The sequence below is a fragment of the Phocoena phocoena genome, chromosome 2, assembly GCF_963924675.1.
Source record: "Phocoena phocoena chromosome 2, mPhoPho1.1, whole genome shotgun sequence".
Lineage (NCBI taxonomy): Eukaryota > Metazoa > Chordata > Mammalia > Artiodactyla > Phocoenidae > Phocoena > Phocoena phocoena.
Window position 1 is genome coordinate 41,348,139 of NC_089220.1, and position 19,704 is coordinate 41,367,842.

General features: G+C 37.9%; 1 protein-coding gene across 1 annotated transcript in view; it reads left to right on the plus strand.

Annotated features, from left to right (window-relative positions):
• The window catches only part of CCDC175 (coiled-coil domain containing 175), a 69,495-nt gene that overhangs the window by 32,010 nt on the left and 17,781 nt on the right, over nucleotides 1-19,704 (plus strand). The window contains exons 9-13 of the mRNA XM_065871670.1: nucleotides 6,478-6,614; nucleotides 8,799-8,909; nucleotides 9,747-9,818; nucleotides 17,239-17,374; nucleotides 17,933-18,064. Of these exons, the coding sequence (XP_065727742.1) occupies nucleotides 6,478-6,614; nucleotides 8,799-8,909; nucleotides 9,747-9,818; nucleotides 17,239-17,374; nucleotides 17,933-18,064 (588 nt within the window). The remainder of the gene's footprint in view (nucleotides 1-6,477; nucleotides 6,615-8,798; nucleotides 8,910-9,746; nucleotides 9,819-17,238; nucleotides 17,375-17,932; nucleotides 18,065-19,704) is intronic.

Sequence of the window (19,704 nt, forward strand, 5' to 3'; positions counted from 1 at the left end):
GAAATGGATCAATCCAACAAGAAATAACAATTTTAAACATATATGCACCCAACATAGAAGCACCTAAATACATAAAGCAAATATTAACAAATATAAAGGGTGAAATTGATGGTAACATAATAATAGGGGATTTTAACACCTCACATCAATGGACAGATCATCCAGACAGAATATCAATAAGGAAACAATGGCTTTAAGTGACACATTAGACCAATGGAATCAACAGATATATAGAGAGAGAACGTTCCTTCCGAAAGCAGCAGAATACACATTATTTTCAAGTGCACATGGAACATTCTCTAAGGTAGATCATATGCTAGGACACAAACAAGAGTCTACAAGTTTAAGAAATTGAAATCATATCAAGCATCTTTTCTGACCACAGTGTATAAGACTAGAAATCAACTACTGAAACCAAACCAAAACAAAACCCTGCAAAAAACACAAACACATGGAAGCTAAACAATATGCTACTAAACAACCAATGGGTCACTGAAGAAATCAGAGAGGAAATTTAAAAATACCTGGAGACAAATGCAAATGGAAACACAATGATTCAAAATATATGGGACACAGCAAAAACAGTTCTAAGAGGGAAGTTTATAGTGATACAGGCCTACTTCAGAAAGAAGGAAGATCTCAAACAACCTAACCTTACATCTAAAGGAACTAGAAAAATAAGAACAAACAAAACAAAGTAAGAGGAAAAAAATAATAAGGACCAGAGCAGAAATAAATGAAATAGAGACTTAAAAATAAAACAATAGAAAAGATCAATGAAACTAAGAGATTGTTCTTTGAAAAGATAAGCAAAATTGATAAACTTTTATTTAGACTAATCAAGAAGAAAAGAGAGAGGGCCCAAATCAATAAAATCACAAGTGAAGTTCCAACCTACACCACAGGAATACAAAGGATCATAAGAGATTACTACAAACAATAATATGTCAATAAAATGGAAAACCTAGAAGTGAATAAATTCCTAGAAATGTACAATTTCCCAAGACTGAATCAGGAAGAAATATAAAATATGAACAGACCAATTACCAGTAATGAAAATGAATCAGAAAAAAAAAAACTTTCAATGAAGAAAGTCCAGGATTGGACAGGTTCACAGGTAAATTCTACCAAACATTTAAACAAGAGTTAATGCTTATCCTTCTTAAACTCTTCCCCCAAAATTTAAGAACCCGTTTTATGAGTCCAGCATCACCCTGATACCAAAACCGGACAAAGACACCACAAAAAAGAGAATATTACAGGCCAAAATTACTGATGAGCATAGTTGCAAAAATCCTCAACAAATATTAACACACTGGGGCTTCCCTGGTGACACAGTGGTTGAGAGTCTGCCTGCCGATGCAGGGGGCAGGGGTTCGTGCCCTGGTCCGGGAGGATCCAACGTGCCGCGGAGCAGCTGGGCACATGCGCCATGGCCACTGAGCCTGCACATCTGGAGCCTGTGCTTCATAACGGGAGAGGCCACCACAGTGAGAGGCCCACATACTGCAAAAAAAAATATATATATATATATATTAGCACACTGAATTCAATAATACATTAACAGGATCATACACTATGCTCAAGCAAGATTTATCCCAGGGATGCAAGGATAGTTCAGTATCTGCAAATCAATCAATGTGATATACCACTTTAATAAATTGAAAATAAAAATCATATGATTGGGACTTCCCGGGTGGTGCAGTGGTTAAGAATCCGCCTGCCAGTGCAGGGGACATGGGTGCAAGGCCTGGTCTGGGAAAATCCCACATGCCACAGAGCAACTAAGCCAATGTGCCACAATTACTGAGCCTGCGCTCTAGAGCCTGCGAGCCACAACTACTGAGGCCATGTGCCACAACTACTGAAGCCTGAGCGCCTAGAGCCTGTGCTCCACAACAAGAGAAGCCAGTGCAATGAGAAGCCTGTGCACTGCAATGAAGAGTAGCCCCTGCTCACCACAACTAGAGAGAGCCCACACACAGCAACAAAGACCCAGTGCAGCCAAAAATAAATAAATAAACAATAAATAAATAAAATTTTTTAAAAATATGATTATTTTGGTAGATCAGAAAAAGCTTTTGACAAAATTCAGCACCCATTTATGAAAAAAAACTCAATAAAGTGGGTGTAGAGGGAACATACCTCAACATAATAGAGGCCATATACAACAAGCTTATAGCTAAAATCATACTCAAAGGTCAAAAGTTGAAAGTATTTCTTCTACAATCAAGAACAAGATAAGGCTGCCCACTGTCACCCCTTTTATTCAACATAGTATTAGAAATCCTAGCCACAGTCTTTTTCAGACAAGAAAAAGAATCCCAGTGGAAAAGGAAGAAGTAAAACTGTCAGTGTTTACAGATGACATGATACTATACATAGAAAATCCCAAAGCCACCACCAAAACAAAAAACCACTAGAGGTCATCAGTGAATTCAGTAAAGTTGCAGGATACAAAATTAATATACAGAAATCTGTTGCATTTCTATACACTAATGACAAACTATCAGAAAGAGGAATTAAGGAAACAATTCCATTTATAATTGATTCAAAAGAATAAAATATCTAAGAATAAATCTAAGGAGGTAAAAGACCTGTACTTGGAAAACTATAAGACAGTAATGAAAAAATTGAATATGACACAAATGGAAAGATATATATTTTACCATTGGGAGAATTAAAATTGTTAAAATAACCATATTCCCCAAGACAATCTACAGATTCAATCCAATCCCTATTAAAATTCCAGTGACATTTTTCACAAAATTAGAACAAATAATTCTAAAATTTTTACCAAAACACAAAATACCCTGAATAGCCAAAACAATCTTGAGGAAGAAGAACAAAGCTGGAGGTATTACACTTTCTGATTTCAAACTATACTACAAAGCTACAGTAATGAAAATGGTATGGTACTGGCACAGAAACAGACACATAGATCATGGAACAGAATAGAGAGCACAGAACTAAATCTGCATATATAGTTTATTAATCTATGACAAAGAAGGCAAGAATATACAATGGGGAAAAGATAGCCTTTCTAATAAATAATGTTGGGAAAACTGCATAGCTACATGCAAAAGAATCAGATTGGACTACTTCCTCACATCATATACAAAAATCAACTCAAAATGGGTTAAAGACTTAGATGTAAAACCTGAAATCATAAAACTCATAGAAGAAAACATAGGCAGTACACTCTTTGACAACAGTCTTAGTGATTTTTATTGGGTATGTCTCCTCAGGCAATAGAAACAAAAGCAAAAATAAACAAATGGGACTACATCAAACTAAAAGGCTTTTGCACAGCAAAGAAAAGTATTAACAAAACGAAAAGACAGCCTACTGAATGGGAGAAAATATTGGCAAACAATATATCTGACATGGGGTTAATATTCAAAATATGCAAAGAACTCATACAACTCAACATCTAAAAAACAACCTGATTAAACAATGAGCAGAGGATCTGAATACACATATTTCCAAAGACATACAGATGGCAAACAAGCACATGAAAAGATTCTCAGCATCACCAATCATCAAGGAAATGCAAATCAAATCCACAATGAGATATCACCTCACACCTGTCAGAATGGCTATCGTCAAAAAGACCACAAATAAGTGTTGGATAAAAACTGAACTCTTCCTGACATCCAGTCTTAATTCTCATGAGTTATAGGAGGCAAGTTCAACAATGACACAAAATTCTATTCTAACTTTAACTTTTATTATGAAATATTACACATGTACAGAACAGAATATTTACTGTAAGTGTACAGTCTTCATGTACATATCTATCTTTTGATAAATGTAGTTTATTAATTTTAATGAAGTATAGTTTACCAATCTTTTCCTTTTTGGCTTATGCTTTTCATGTCCTATGTCTTGAGGATATTCTCCTACGTGATCTTGTAGAAGCTTTAGTGTTTGCTTTTTCACGTTAAGTACTGCGAGCCGTCTGGAATGTGTGTGTGTGTGTGTGTGTGTGTGTGTGTGTGTGTGTGTGTTCTGTGAAATGGTAGTCCAGAGTCATACTTTCACATAAGGTTGTCCAATTAACTAGCACTGTTAAATGAAAAGATAGTACTTTCCTCCACTATATTTCAGTGGCACTTTTGTCATAAATCAACTGTGGATCATAAATATATTATAAATATATGTGTGAATCTGTAGCATCTATTTTATTCATTTGGACTTAATCTCTTCTCACATTAAAACCATGCACTCTTAATTAGTAGCTTTAAAATAAGCCTTTATAGTTAGTAGTAAAAATCCTTTAACTTTGTTCTTCTACAAGATTGCTTCCATTATTCTTGGCCCTTTGAATTTCAGTCTGTCAAGTCCTGCCCAAAAGCCTGTTTGGATTTTGATTGGGGTTGAATTAAATCTATAGATCAATTTGGGGAGGATTTTATGTTTTAACAATATTGAAGTTTGCAATCCGTGAACACAGCATGTCTTTCATTTATCTTAGGTCTTTTTTGTTCCCTTTGACCTAGTTATTCAATTTCACTATGATATGTCCAAGTTTTTCTTTTTATTTATCCTGCTTGGGATTTATTGGGCATCTTAAATCTGTGAGTTGCTGTATTTTGTAAGTTCTGCAAAATTCTTAGCCATTATCTGTTCACATATTTCTTTTGTCCCATGCTTTTTCCTGTTTTTCTGAGACTCCAGTTATATGAACACACTTATGTGTACTAATAAAATATCCTGTCTGTATCTTACTCGCTCTTCTCTATTTTCTACTTTTTGTCTACCCCTGCTGCATTCTGGGCAGAATGGTCTTATTTCAATTCTTAATTTTGGTTGTTGTATTTTTCAACTGGTAATTTTCAAATCTGCTTTGTTGCTCTTTATTTTTTCCAATTCCTTGCCAAATTTTTCAAGCATGTCTAGTATTCTTTGATCATAATAAATACAGTATTTTTATATTTCAGTGTCTATTTCCAATACCTGGTATTTTTGTAGGACTGGTTCTGTCATCTATTGTTTCTGCCAATTTTTGTTCATGCTGTCTTGCTTCCTTCTGTTGGAAAACTGTACACTGGACATTGTACTTCAAAAAAGGTGTTTGTAGAAACAATTTGAGGTCTAGGATGACAGTGTATTTCTCAGGAACAGATTTCATTCACTTCTGTCAGATACCTGGGATGTTAACAGTCCCAAACCTCCTTAATCCACCTTTAGGTTCCTTGGTGATCTAAGTCAGGCTGGACCATAGCTTGTTAGCTTCTAATTCACTCTACTTCAGAGGGTGAAGCTCTCTGGAATCCCAGACTAATGTGGCAGGAGGTTTATAAGGCTGGATAAGCTCTAAGTGTTGACTTTTGTCCCCCTTGTCATGTAAGAGAACCAAATCTCAGATTCCAAGTGGCTTCTTCTATATCAGTAAATGTCCTCAGAGTAAAAGGAGTTTTCAGTGCTAGGTTTACCAGTCTGGATTCTTGCTTTCTTGTAGAATTAGGCTCACTAATTCCTCATTATCTTGTTAGTTCTGCAACACTTTTTTAAAAATAAATTTATTTATTTTATTTATTTATTTTTGGCTACGTTGGGTCTTTGTTGCTATGCGCGGGCTTTCTCTAGTTGTGGCGAGTGAGGGCTACTCTTCATTGTGGTGTGCAGGCTTCTCATTGCAGTGGCTTCTCTTGTTGCGGAGCACGGGCTTTAGGCACACGGGCTTCAGTAGTTGTGGAAGGTGGGCTCAGTGGTTGTGGCTCGTGGGCTCTAGAGTGCAGGCTCAGTAGTTGTGGCGCAAGTGCTTGGTTGCTCTGCGGCGTGTGGGATCTTCCCGGACCAGGGCTCAAACCCATGTTCCCTGCATTGGCAGGCGGATTCTTAACCATTGCACCACCAGGGAAGCCCCTCTGCAACACTTTTAAGAACTCTTTTCATCCGTCTATTTTAGTGATCCTTAGCCCACCATTCCTACCTAACCTAATTTTCTTACCTCATTTGAAGCAATTCAGTAGAGACATCCAAGCACAAAGTTCTCACCTCATTCAGAGCACTAATGGGTACTATCTTTTGTCCTTGAATAGAAATATTTAACAAAAGTTAAACATGATATCCAGTCAAAGAGGTTTTGATCAAGAGTTCCTATGGATGTTACATTTTCTTTTCCCTGGTGTAGTTTATCTTCTGGGAAAAGGACATACAGATCTTGTTGAATGATCCCAGTTTATTAATCCCAATTCTTATTTTAATATAAATTATTACTTTATGGTTTACTACTTTACTATGGTTTATTACTTTACTTTATGGCATCAGTGTTTACTACCTTTCTACACATTTGTCATAATTTATAGAAGAGGCCCCAAAATGTACAGTTACATATTTGATATAGAATTAGATCACTCAACATTTAAGGCATAGTAATTGTATGTTAAATAATATACCCAGTGCTCTAGAGAGTTGCCCACCAAAAGAGCCGTGAAACAAATCCTCTACTTCAATTCCTTTTTTTTCTAGATGGCTGAAAAGCTACACAAATGTCATTTCGCGAACAAAGATCTACAAGAGAAACTGCATACTGTTTCGAGACAATATAAGATTGTCCTAAATGAGGAGGATAAAGTTTGTATGCAGAAACAGATAATTTATTCTGAGTATGTTTCTATCCATAGTCCATACATGACTCAACATGCTTTAGTTTAGTTTACTTCTCCACTTAAGCTTATCCTAGTTTAAAATCTATTGATAACAATGAAGTGTTCTTTACCCAATTGTAAATACACTCCTCATGTGCCTCTATATATACTGAATAATGCTTTCCTCATATGGGTCAGGTCAAATCCATAAATGCCAAATCTATTATTTTTACTTCTAAATCAGATTCTTGAAAGAATAATCATGCTTTTACCCCATGAGACTGCCTAGAGAAACTGTGAGATCTACCTTCATCAGAAACTGGCTTTGCACCTACATTTCCTTTCTCAGAAAAAGGTTTTGTCATTGACACAATCCCCTAACCCAGAGACTGGGAAATTATTCAAGGAAACCCCTATCTTTTACTAGGACTCCATTCAAGCACCAAGGCTTGTCAATTCCACCTCCCAAATATTTCTCAAAAATATCCTATCCACCTCTCCAACTCCACTCTTCTCACCCCTTTTAGCTTCTTTGGTTTGGCTTGCCTCTCATAAGTTCTTCCCACTTTCTGTTTTACCACTCCTAACTTATCCACCTCCCTCTCACCACAATGATCCTTCTGGAACGCCCCTCTGAGGTCATTCCTTTTTATCAGTCACTGCATTGTTGTCAGCTGGGTACAAATCCCTTTGTCCCACTGAACTATGAACAGATCAGAGCAGTTGCTCTGTCTCACTCAGCACTGTATCTTCAGGATCTTGTCCATTGCTTAGCAGGTAGTGGGCTTTCACCAGTGTTTTCCTAATGAGTATTACAGGATGACATCTTGCAAGTATGAGTTCTGTAAGTAGTAATACATTACTACGCTCAAAGTTAAATCACATGGAAGTGTAATTACGGTGTCCAGGCCCACTTATGTGAAGCTGAATTTATGGTCACTGTGGCAGCATTTAGGATGCAGAGAGTTATTGCAATCATTTTGTATCATCCAGTTGAATAGCCTACTAATAGTATTCTTCAGGCAAAAACTTTCCTCAGATCCATACTAAGTTATCAGTTTGAATCACAAAATGTGCTGATGACAAATAATTGTAACAATAAAACATTTACTACTGTTGTTGGTTTTTGTCTTCTTCAGCTTGGGCTACCATAACAAATTACCATAGACCAGGAGGCTTAAACAAGAGAAATTGATTTCTCATAGGTCTGGAGGCTGGACATCTGAGATCAGGGTGCCAGCATGGTCAGGTTCTGGTGAGAGCTCTCTTCCTGACTTGCAGATGGCCAACCACCTTCTTGCTATGTCCTCACAGAAGGGAAAGAGAGAGAGAGAGAGAGAGAGCGAGAGAGAGAGAGCTGTCTGGTGTCTCTGCTTATGAGGGCACTAATCTCACCATGAGGACTCCATCCTCATGACCTCATATAAATCTAATCACCTCCCAAAGGCCCCATCTTCAAATACTATCTCACTGGGGCCTAGGGCTTCAGCATATGAATTTGTGGGGGGACACAATTCAGTCCGTAGCAGTTTTGAAGAAGATGAGACACTTAGATAAAGTACTTCCTGTTACAGGCACATTCCTATCAATGTCTAGAGATTTGAACAAAATCATAAACTTCCCATTATTCTCTCTGTAAGTTAGAGATGAAAAATAACCACTCTTTACCAAATGCCTCGTGAGTGCCACCCACTGGCGTTGTCACTTCACATCTCGTTTAATCCTTAAAACCAGTGAGATAGGTATTGTGATCCCCACTTTATGGATGGGGAAACTGAGGCTCATCCACAGGTGAAGTCTCTTTTCAAGGTCACACTACTAGGAAGAGGTAGACCACTATCCAAAGTCGGTCTGATTGATTCCTTCACCTTTTACAAAATAACATAACAGAACTGATAAATTCATTAAAAGAGACACACCCACTCAGCATGATAAAATACTATAGAATTGTTCTTGTACTTTTATGGTTACTATTGCAGTTAATGTTCCTTTCATGGCTTAGAGGTTTTCATAAATTTAGCCACCACTAGCAAAAAGACTTTGTTTCTATTTTTACTAATTTATTTGATAAACAGTTCATGAACTAAACTTTCCAAACTACTTTTTAAATTCTTGTTTGTGGTTGCATATTTTCTTATGCTGAGGAGTTAAAAATGATTATTTCAACCTTAAATATATGATTACTCTGTTTTTTCATGGTAGAAATCAGAAACAACTGGCATTTATATCTCAGAAAGAAAACGTCCTATCAAAAAGAAAAGTAGACATCAAAAATATGGAAGAAGGACTTATCAGACTCAATGAGCTTCATCAGTATGTTTGTTGCCTTTGAAAATTTTAATCTTCATTCCTCTACATTTATCTTTTTAATAAATGGTAGCAACAAATCTATGCCAATTTCTAATATACTATAGAAAAGGAGGTTCATAATTGACTCTCTCTCTTTTACAGTCCAGAAAAGTCATCACCATCGAATCTTTCACTGAAAGGAGAGACAGGCACTGAGTTGTACATAAGCTGTGTTTAATACCTCCGTTACAGCCTTCACATTCCCCTCCATCCCAGATTCACAAGCAAATCTTCCATCCTTAGTTACCACTTATCCCTAATTCAAGAATATTTATTGGCTTTCTAAATTATACATGGCAGCAAATCAGAACTCAGTCTAGAACCCAGAGTTCCTCACCTATTTGTTGACCTTAACCCTTCCTATGTCACAGTGTTATTTCCCTTCATGTCCTCTGTATGCAGCAAGTTTGCCTTAGTCACAAGAGTCCTGACTTGCTGCTCCTTTCCTCTGTTTCTTTGCATATGATGATGTCCTTTCCTTGGTGAGATTGCACCTCCATTCTGGCAATCCATGTTCCTCCCTCTATTAAACATTATCCTCTAATAACCTTTCCTCAACTGCCTCGCCAAAATCCGTTCTTCCCTATCCTTGGCTTCAATACTTGCAAAATCAGTTTACACTTGCAAAATTTGTAATTGTCTTTCCATTAGTCTGCCAATAAAATCTGTTGTTTCACAAGGTTTGTTTTGTCTCCCAATTAGATGGTAGCCTTATTGTGCATGTGAATTATACATACAGTCTACTATACATTTTAACAGCTCCCACAAATGCAAAATCCAATATATTTTTCTTGTTTTTAGAACAACAAAGGAAGTATATCGGAAACAAATAAAAGCCCTGAACGATAACCTGGAAAGAAAAAATCAGAGATGGTAAAAAAAGAAAATTCATTTATATTATAAGTAGTATATGTTATCTTTTTAAAATTTAATTTTATTTATTTATATTTTTATACAGCAGGTCCTTATTAGTTATGTATTTTATACATATTACTGTATTTATTTCAATCCCAATCTCCTAATTCATCCCACCCCCTGCACGCCCCCTCAGCTTTCCCCCCTTGGTGTCCATACGTTTATTCTTTACGTTTGTGTCTCACTTCTGCCTTGCAAACCAGTTCATCTGTACCGTTTTTCTAGATTTCACATATATATGTTAATATTCAATATTTGTTTTTCTCTTTCTGACTTACTTCACTCTGTATGACAGTCTCTAGGTCCATCCACATCTCTACAAATGACCCAGTTTCGTTCCTTATTATGACTAAGTAATATTCCATTGTGTATACGTTCCATATCTTCTTTATCCATTTGTCTGTCCATTGTACATATGTACCACATCTTCTTTATCCATTCGTCTGTTGATGGGCATTTAGGTTGCTTCCATGACCTGGCTATTGTAAATAGTGCTTCAATGAACATTGGGGTGCATGTGTCCTTTTGAATTATGGTTTTCTGTCGGTATATGCCCAGTAGTGGGATTGCTGGGTCATATGGTAATTCTATTTTCAGTTTTTTAAGGAACCTCCATACTGTTCTCCATAGTGGCTGTATCAATTTGCATTCCCACCAACAGACCAAGAGGGTTCCCTTTTCTCCACACCCTCTCCAGCATTTGTTGTTTGTAGATTTTCTGATGATGCCCATTCTAACTGGTGTGAGGTGATACCTCATTGTAGTTTTGATTTGCATTTCTCTAATAATTAGTTATGTTGAGCAGCTTTTCATGTGCTTCTTGGCCATCTGTATGTCTTCTTTGGAGAAATGTCTATTTAGGTCTTCTGCCCATTTTTGGATTGGGTTGTGTGTTTCTTTAATATTGAGCTGCATGAGCTGTTTATATAGTTTGGAGATTAATCTTTTGTCCATTGATTCATTTGCAAATATTTTCTCCCATTCTGAGAGTTGCCTTCTTGTCTTGTTTATAGTTTCCTTTGCTGTGCAAAAGCTTTGAAGTTTCATTAGGTCCCATTTGTTTATTTTTGGTTTTATTTCCATTACTCTAGGAGGTGGATCAAAAAAGATCTTGCTGTGATTTATGTCAAAGAGTGTTCTTCCTGGGGCTTCCCTGGTGGCGCAGTGGTTGAGAGTCTGCCTGCCGATGCAGGGGACACGGGTTCGTGCCCTGGTCCGGGAAGATCCCACATGCTGCGGAGCGGCTAGGCCCGTGAGCCATGGCCGCTGAGCCTGCGCGCCTGGAGCCTGTGCTCTACAATGGCCGCAACAGTGAGAGGCCCGTGTACTGTGAAAAAAAAAAAGAGTGTTCTTCCTGTTTTCCTCTAAGAGTTTTATAGTGTCCGGTCTTCCATTTAGGTCTTTAAGCCATTTTGAGTTTATTATTGTGTATGGTGTTAGGGAGTGTTATAATTTCATTCTTTCACATGTAGCTGTCCAGTTTTCCCAGCACCACTTATTTAAGAGACTGTCTTTTCTCCATTGTATATCCTTGCCTCCTTTGTCATAGATTAGCTGACCAGGTATTTGGGTTTATCTCTGGGTTTTCTATCCTGTTCCATTGATCTGTATTTTTGTTTTTGTGCCAGTACAATATTGTCTTGATTACTCTAGCTTTGTAGTATAGTCTGAAGACAAGGAGTCTGGTTCCTCCAGCTCCGTTTTTTTTCCCTCAGGATCGCTTTGGCTATTCAGGGCCTTTTGTGTCGCCATACAAATTTTAAGATTTTTTGTTCTAGTTCTGTAAAAAAAATGCCATTGCTAGTTTGCTAGGGATTGCATTGAATCTGTAGATTGCTTTGGGTAGTATAGTCATTTTCACAATATTGATTCTTCCAATCCAAGAGCATGGTATATCTCTCCATCTGTTTGTGTCATCTTTGATTTCTTTCATCAGTATCTTATAGTTTTCTGAGTACAGGTATTTTACTTCCTTAGGTAGGTTCATTCCTAAGTATTTTATTCTTTTTGTTGCAATGGTGAATGGTATTGTTTCCTTACTTTCTCTTTCTGATACCTTGTTGTTAGCATATAGGAATGCAAGAGATTTCTGTGCATTAATTCTGTGTCCTGCAACTTTACCAAATCCATTGATTAGCTCTAGTAGTTTTCTTGTGACATCTTTAGGATTCTCTATGTATAGTACCATGGCATCTGCAAACAGTGACAATTTTACTTCTTCTTTTCCAATTTGTATTCCTTTTATTTCTTTTTCTTCTCTGATTGCTGTGGCTAGGACTTCCAAAACTATGTTGAATAATAGTGATGAGAGTGGACATCCTTGTCTTGTCCCTGATCATAGAGGAAATGCTTTCAGTTTTTCACCAATGAGAATGATGTTTGCTGTGGGTTTGTTGTATATGGCCTTTATTATGTTGAGGTAGGTTCCCTCTATGCCCACTTTCTGGGGAGTTCTTATCACAAATGGGTGATGCATTTTGTCAAAAGCTTTTTCTGCATCTTTTGAGATGGTCATATGGTTTTTCTTCAGTTTGCTAATATGGTGTATCACACTGATTGATTTGCCTATATTGAAGAATCCTTGCATCCCTGGGATAATTCCCACTTGATCATGGTGTATGATCCTTTTAATGTGTTGTTGGATTCTGTTTGCTAGTATTTTCTTGAGGATTTTTGCATCTATATTCATCAGTGATATTGGTCTGTAATTTTCTTTTTTTGTAGTATCTTTGTCTGGTTTTGGTATCAGGGTGATAATGGCCTCGTAGAATTAATTTGGGAGTGTTCCTTCCTCTGCAGTTTTTTGGAAGAGTTTGAGACAGGTGGGTGTTAGCTCTTGTCTAAATGCTTTATAGAATTCACCTGTGAAGCCATCTGGTCCTGCCTGGGCTTTTGTTTGTTGTAAGATTTAAAATCACAGTTCCAGTTTCATTACTTGGTCTGTTCATATTTTCTATCTCTTCCTGGTTCAGTCTTGGAAGGTTATATCTTTATAAGAATTTCTTCCAGGTCATCCATTTTATTGGCATAGAGTTGCTCGTAGTAGTCTCTTAGGATGCTTTGTATTTCTGCGATGTCCGTTGTAACTTCTCCTTTTTCATTTCGAATTTTATTGATTTGAGTCCTCTCCTTTTTCTTGATGAGTCTGGCTAAAGGTTTATCAATTTTGTTTATCTTCTCAAAGAACCAGCTTTTAGTTTTATTGATCTTTGCTATTGTTTTCTTTGTCTCTATTTCATTTATTTCTGCTCTGATCTTTATAATTTCTTTCCTTCTACTAACTTTGGGTTTTGTTTGTTCTGCGTTCTTTAGTTCCTTTAGGTGTAAGGTTAGTTTGTTTATTTGAGATGTTTCTTGTTTCTTGAGGTAGGATTGTGTTGCTATAAACTTCCCTCTTAGAACTGCTTTTTCTGCATCCCATAGGTTTTGGATCATTGTGTTTTTGTTGTCATTTATCTCTAGGTATTTTTTATTTCCTCTTTGATTTCTTCAGTGATCCCTTGGTTATTTAGTAACGTATTATTTAGCCTCCATGTGTTTGTGTTCTTTATGTTTTTTTCCCTGTAATTGATTTTAATCTCATAACATTGTGGTCAGAAAAGATGCTTGATATGATTTCAATTTTCTTATATTTACTGAGGCTTGATTTGTGATCCAAGATGTGATCTATCCTGGAGAATGTCCTTTGTGCACTTGAGAAGAAAGTGTAATCTGCTGTTTTTGGATGGAATGTCCTATAAATATCAATGAAATCTCTCTGGTCTATTGTGTCATTTAAAGCTTCTGTTTCCTTATTAGTTTTCTGTCTGGATGATGTGTCCATGTTGTGTCCATTGGTGTAAGTGAGGTGTTAAAGTCCCCCACTATTACTGTGTTATCGTCAATTTCCTCTTTTATAGCTCTTAGCATGGCCTTATGTATTGAGGTGCTTCTATGTTGGTGCATATATATTTATAATTATTATGTTTTCTTGGATGGATCACTTGATCATTATGTAGTGTCCTTCCTTGTCTCTTGTAACATTCTTTATTTTAAAGTCTGTTTTATCTGATATGAGTATTGTTTCTCCAGCTTTCTTTTGACTTCCATTTGCATGGAATATCTTTTTCTATCCCCTCACTTTCAGTCTGTATGTGTCCCTAGGTCTGCAGCGGGCCTCTTGTAGACAGCATATATATGGGTCTTGTTTTTGTGTCCATTCAGCGAGCCTGTGTCTTTTGGTTGGAGCATTTAATCCATTCACATTTAAGGTAATTATTGATATGTATGTTCCTATTACCATTTTCTTAATTGTTTTGGGTTTATTTTTGTAGGTCTTTTTCTTCTCCCACTTAGAGAAGTTCCTTTAGCATTTGTTGTAGAGCTGGTTTGGTGGTGCTGAATTCTCTTAGCTTTTGCTTGTCTGTAAAGCTTTTGATTTCTCTATTGAATCTGAATGTGATACTTGCCAGGTAGATTAATCTTGGTTGTACGTTCTTCCCTTTCATCACTTTAAGTATATCATGCCACTCCCTTCTGGCTTGTAGAGTTTCTTCTGAGAAATCAGCTGTTAACCTTATGGGACTTCCCTTATATGTTATTTGTCCTTTATCCCTTGTTGCTTTTAATAGTTTTTCTTTGTCTTTAATTTCTGTCAGTTTGATTACTATGTGTCTCAGTGTGTTTCACTTGGGTTTATCCTGCCTGGGACTCTGTGCTTCCTGTACTTGGGTGGCTATTTCCTTTCCCATGTTAGGGAAGTTTTCGACTATAATCTCTTCAAATATTTTCTCAGGTCGTTTCTCTCTCTCTTCTCGTTCTGGGACCCCTGTAATGTGAATGTTGCATTTAATGTTGTCCCAGAGTTCTCTTAGGCTGTCTTTATTTCTTTTCATTCTTTTTTGTCTATTCTGTTCCGTGGCAGTGAATTCCACCATTCTGTCGTCCAGGTCACTTATCTGTTCTTCTGCCTCAGTTATTCTGCTATTGATTCCTTTTAGTGTATTTTTCATTTCAGTTATTGTATTGTTCATCTCTGTTTGTTTGTTCTTTAATTCTTCTAGGTGTTTTTTGTTTAATTCTTCTAAGTCTTTGTTAAACATTTCTTGCATCTTCTTGATCTTTGCCTCCATTCTTTTTCCAAGGTTCTGGATCATCTTCACTATCATTATTCTGAATTCTTTTTTTGGAAGGTTGCCTATCTCCACTTTGTTTAGTTGTTTTTCTGGGGTTTTATCTTGTTCCTTCATCTGGTGCATAGTCCTCTGCCTTTTCTTTTTTTTTTTTTTTTTTTTTTGCGGTATGTGGGCCTCTCACTGTTGTGGCCTCTCCCATTGCAGAGCACAGGCTCTGGATGCGCAGGCTCAGTGGCCATGGCTCACGGGCCCAGCCGTTCCGCAGCATGTGGGATCCTCCCAGACCGGGGCACGAACCCATGTCCCCTGCATCGGCAGGTGGACTCTCAACCACTGCGCCACCAGGGAAGCCCTGCCTTTTCATTTTGTCTGTCTTTCTGTGAATGTGGTTTTCGTTCCACAGGCTTCAGGATTGTAGTTCTTCTTGTTTCTGCTGTCTGTCATCTGGTGGAGAGGCTATCTAAGAGGCTTGTGCAAACTTCCTGATGGGAGGGACTGGTGGTGGGGAGAGCTGGTTGTTACTCTGATGGGCAGAGCTCAGTAAAACTTTAATCCCCTTGTCTGCTGTTGAGTGGGGCTGAGTTCCCTCCCTGTTGGTTGTTTGGCCTGAGGTGACCCAGCACCTGAGCCTGCAGGCTCTTTGGTTGGGCTAATGGTGGACTCTGGGAGGGCTCACACCAAGGAGTACTTCCTAGAACTTCTGCTGCCATTGTCCTTGTCCCTGCAGTGAGCCACATCCCCCCACCCACCTCTGGAGGAGACCCTCCAACACTAGCAGGTGGGTCTGGTTCAGTCTCCTATGGGGTCACTGCTCCTTTCCCCTGAGTCCTGATGTGCACACTTGTTTGTGTGTGCCCTTCAACAGTGTAGTCTCTGCTTCCTCCAGTCCTGTTGAAGTCCTGTAATCAAACCCCACTCGCCTTCAAAGTCGGATTCTCTAGGAATTCCTCCTCCCATTGCCATATCCCCAGGTTGGGAAGCCTGACGTGGGGCTCAGAACCTTCACTCCAGTGGGTGGACTTCTGTAGTATAAGTGTTCTCCAGTTTGTGAGTCACCCACCCAATGGTTATGGGATTTGATTTTATTTGATTGCGCCCCTCCTACTGTCTCATTGTGGCTTCTCGTTTGTCTTTGATGTGGGGTATCTTTTTTGGTGAGTTCCAGTGTCTTCCTGTTGATGATTGTTCAGCAGTTAGTTGTGATTCCGGTGCTCTCACAAGAGGGAGTGAGTGCATGTCCTTCTACTCTGCCATCTTGAACCAATCTCAGTATATGTTATCTTAATTAACAGTGCCCCAAAGTTGGAAGGATATCAGAGTGCTTGCTAGAGTCCAAGGAAATTATTTTCCTAAATTAAATTGTGAGTTTTCTTGGATCTAGATGTGTTTGTTAGTTTGATTTTTTTGGCATTGAACAGAAACAGAGTTTTTCATTCTAATCATGGCAAGTCACCAAAGAGTAAAATTGCCAAGATGTGCAATGCCTCTTTGCACCAGTAAGGAAGGTGATGTGCAGGGACAGAGGAGAGTGGTTAATTACACAGGCTCTACAGATGGACTGCTTTGTTTGCTCTGCCTCTTATTGGCTTTGTGACCGGGGCTAAGTTATTTAATAACCTCTCTGCTCCCATCCCTATAAAGTGAGGAATGATAGTAGCACCCGCCTTGTAAGGTTGTTGTGAATGGTAAATGAGATGATTGATGTACAGTATGTAGCTCAGTGCCTGACACCTAGAAAGCACTTGCAGAAACATAGCTATATTTTATTATTGTTGTCATTATTATAATATTATTTTTAAGACTCCAATTGTACATTTTTACTCTTCTCTAGTTATATAGCTTTTTTATGTTAAAGTGGAGAGAAAAATTTGAGAACCTAGAAGCTTGAAATTTCTTACTAGCACTTTGAGTAGTTTAGGTAATTCTTTTACTATTTCTGTCTGGGACTCTTCTTTTTCCAACACCCCTGAGCCTTCCGCATTTCTATCCTTTACCTAGAGGAGGCAAGCTCTAGGTAAATTGTGGTTTGTCCACTGTCCTGTTAGATGTACTGACACAACTTAATGTGAAGCAACTTGCAGAGATGGCATTGAGGCAGTTAATGTTTTGTCTTATTTTTTCAGCTAATATGTCTAGTCTACAACATCAATAGCATGAACAATTTTATATAATCATAGTAGGATTTGTTTTGTTTTGAATTCCTTCATCTTTTCAGTAAACTGTGATGTCAGTTTGATGATAATTCTTTTTGTTCTAATCTCTAGTATTATAACTCAGTGGAAAATAGCTTGTTTGCTAAAAAGCCATGCACGTTGGACCAACATGATAAGGGCTGAAATACAAGAAATTATAGATAAAATTCAGGATGCTGAACTTAGACGCAGTGAATTATTACAAGAGGTAAAGGAACTCAAGGAACTTAGTATTTACTCCCTATATTGCATGTTAGTAATTCTTCAATATTTCATTAAACCTTACCTTATTAAAAGGTATTTTGCTTTCTGCTGATTTCATGTTTAGAGTGAATTATGTAACTTTCTTGAGAAATGTAGACAATTGCTCTGTATTAACTATAGGAATTTAGCAAAGTAGCAATTCTGTCCAGAATATGCTTTTGAAGCATGTAACTGAAACTTGAAGATAGTGTTTAGGGAAACTATTTAAAAATAAGGAGACTAAACATCATTTATTTAGCTCCTATATTCATCCTGTGCCTACCCTCCATCCCCTACTATTCCCATTCCCCATTTCCTCAAGTCATTTATAGCTATTGTTTGGTGAAGAAATTAATCTCTGGAGGGAAAAAAAGATCCTCCTCAGTGGTTACTGAGAAATAATATAACCTGAAATCAGAGCCAAGTCTCATGCACAGAAATACTAATTTACCTGGCTGTTTGAAAATTTAATGCTGACTGCTACAAAACAAATGATAAATCCTCATTTATTTCCCCTAATTAGACCAGTTTTAGAGAAAATGAGATCAATGAGTTTTTGGCACAGATCGAACAACTTACATTAGAATTAAAACAAGAGGAAGAGGAATTTGTTGCCAAAGAAAAAAAGTTAATTCGAGAGTTGAGCAAGTATGAGGTAAATTTTATTTTACTTCTAAGAATAATTTTAGATGGTGATATGCAGGGGAGGGTGTATTTCATGCTATTTTAATCAGTTAGAAGTAAAGTAAATCTTTTAGTATAAACAAGACTACAATTAAATTATGAATCTTTCTTCTTTTTCTAAAAAAGAAGTAGAACAACAAGAAATATGTTTTCAGTTAAAAAAAAAATCACACACTCCAAGTTTTGTGGGAGTGCTGGCAAAATCCATGGAGACAGGTAGAGTGTTGGATAAAACCATGAAGAGCTGGAACAGGAGAGGCTGGAGAGAGTAATGAAGGGTGAGGGAGACCAAGAAGACCAATCTCAGAAGTCCTCCTTAAAGACAGGGCATGGCACTGACCTGGGAACTGCCAGGGGCTGACCTGAGGTAGAATAGAGCATGGATGATGGGGGAAGTGGAGAGAAAAGTCACTGCAAGGACCCAAGGGGCCCAGAGTGGCTAGGTCTCTGGAAACACAGCAGAAAACAAACCTTTTCAAGGTGATGGTGTTACCTTGATAGACAAGGCCATGTTTCTTGGAGACCGCCATTGGAAGAGTAGCTGAGGAGAAAAGAGAAGGTAGCAGAAGACTTCCTCAACTTGATTCAGTTTGAAGAGGGAAAAGAAGGCCTGACTAACCCAAAGAGAAGCTTTATTTGAAGGCAAGGGAGTAGGGAGTCCTTACATTTCAAAGTTTAGATCTTACCCTGGTCCAAGCCCACTCTTCCTCCCACCACACACACCCTGCCACATCCTGCAGAAACCCTCTGCAGATAACAAGTCCCAGAAAAAGCCAATTCTTTCTAATGTAAATAGCAAAAAAGAAGCAGATATGTCTTCCACACAAAAATACTATGAGAAAAACAAGTGAAGGGGCAATGAAACTTTCCATCAAATGAAGAGTGCTCAGAAAAATGGTGCTGGAACAGATGAAAACTGTGACTCAACATCCCTCCATGAATTCAGAAAAAAATAATTTCATAGAAGTGCCAAGGAAGATTAGCAATATGGAAATACAGGAACTTAGGGAAGAGACGTCAGAAGGGGATGGCCAGAAATAGGAAGAGGGGAAATGGGAACTGGCACAACTCAGGGAACAAACCAGGGAAAGAAAGCATCGCACAAACCTATACAAAATTAGAAGGAACAGAAGGAAGAAGCAAGGCGGAAAGCATTTCTCCATTGGTTGTAGCATGTGTGGGTACCCAGTATTTTTCTAGATGCTGAAAAACAGAAATTTTTTAAAAGGGGGGAAAGAAACAGAAGCCTTATGAAGCTTACATTCTAGTGGGGTGGGGGAGATTGAAAATAACAAGATAAACAGTAGAACATGTAATATATTCAGTGGTGATAAATGCTCTAGAGAAAATAAAACAGGGAAGTGGGATAGGGTGAGTGTGTGTAATGCGGTCTGTGTGCCATTTTAAACAGGGAATCAGAGAAGGGTACAGCGCCAAAGGCTATGAGGAAGTGTGATGTGCAGATATCTGGCGAAGGTGGCTGCAAGCAGAGGACATGCTAAGCACGCAGGTTCTGACGCAGAACTGTCCTATTTGCAGAATGACAAGGAGGCAGTGTGGCAGCAGCAGAGATGGGGGAGAGTGCTGGAGGTTCTAGGGACTCATCTTCCA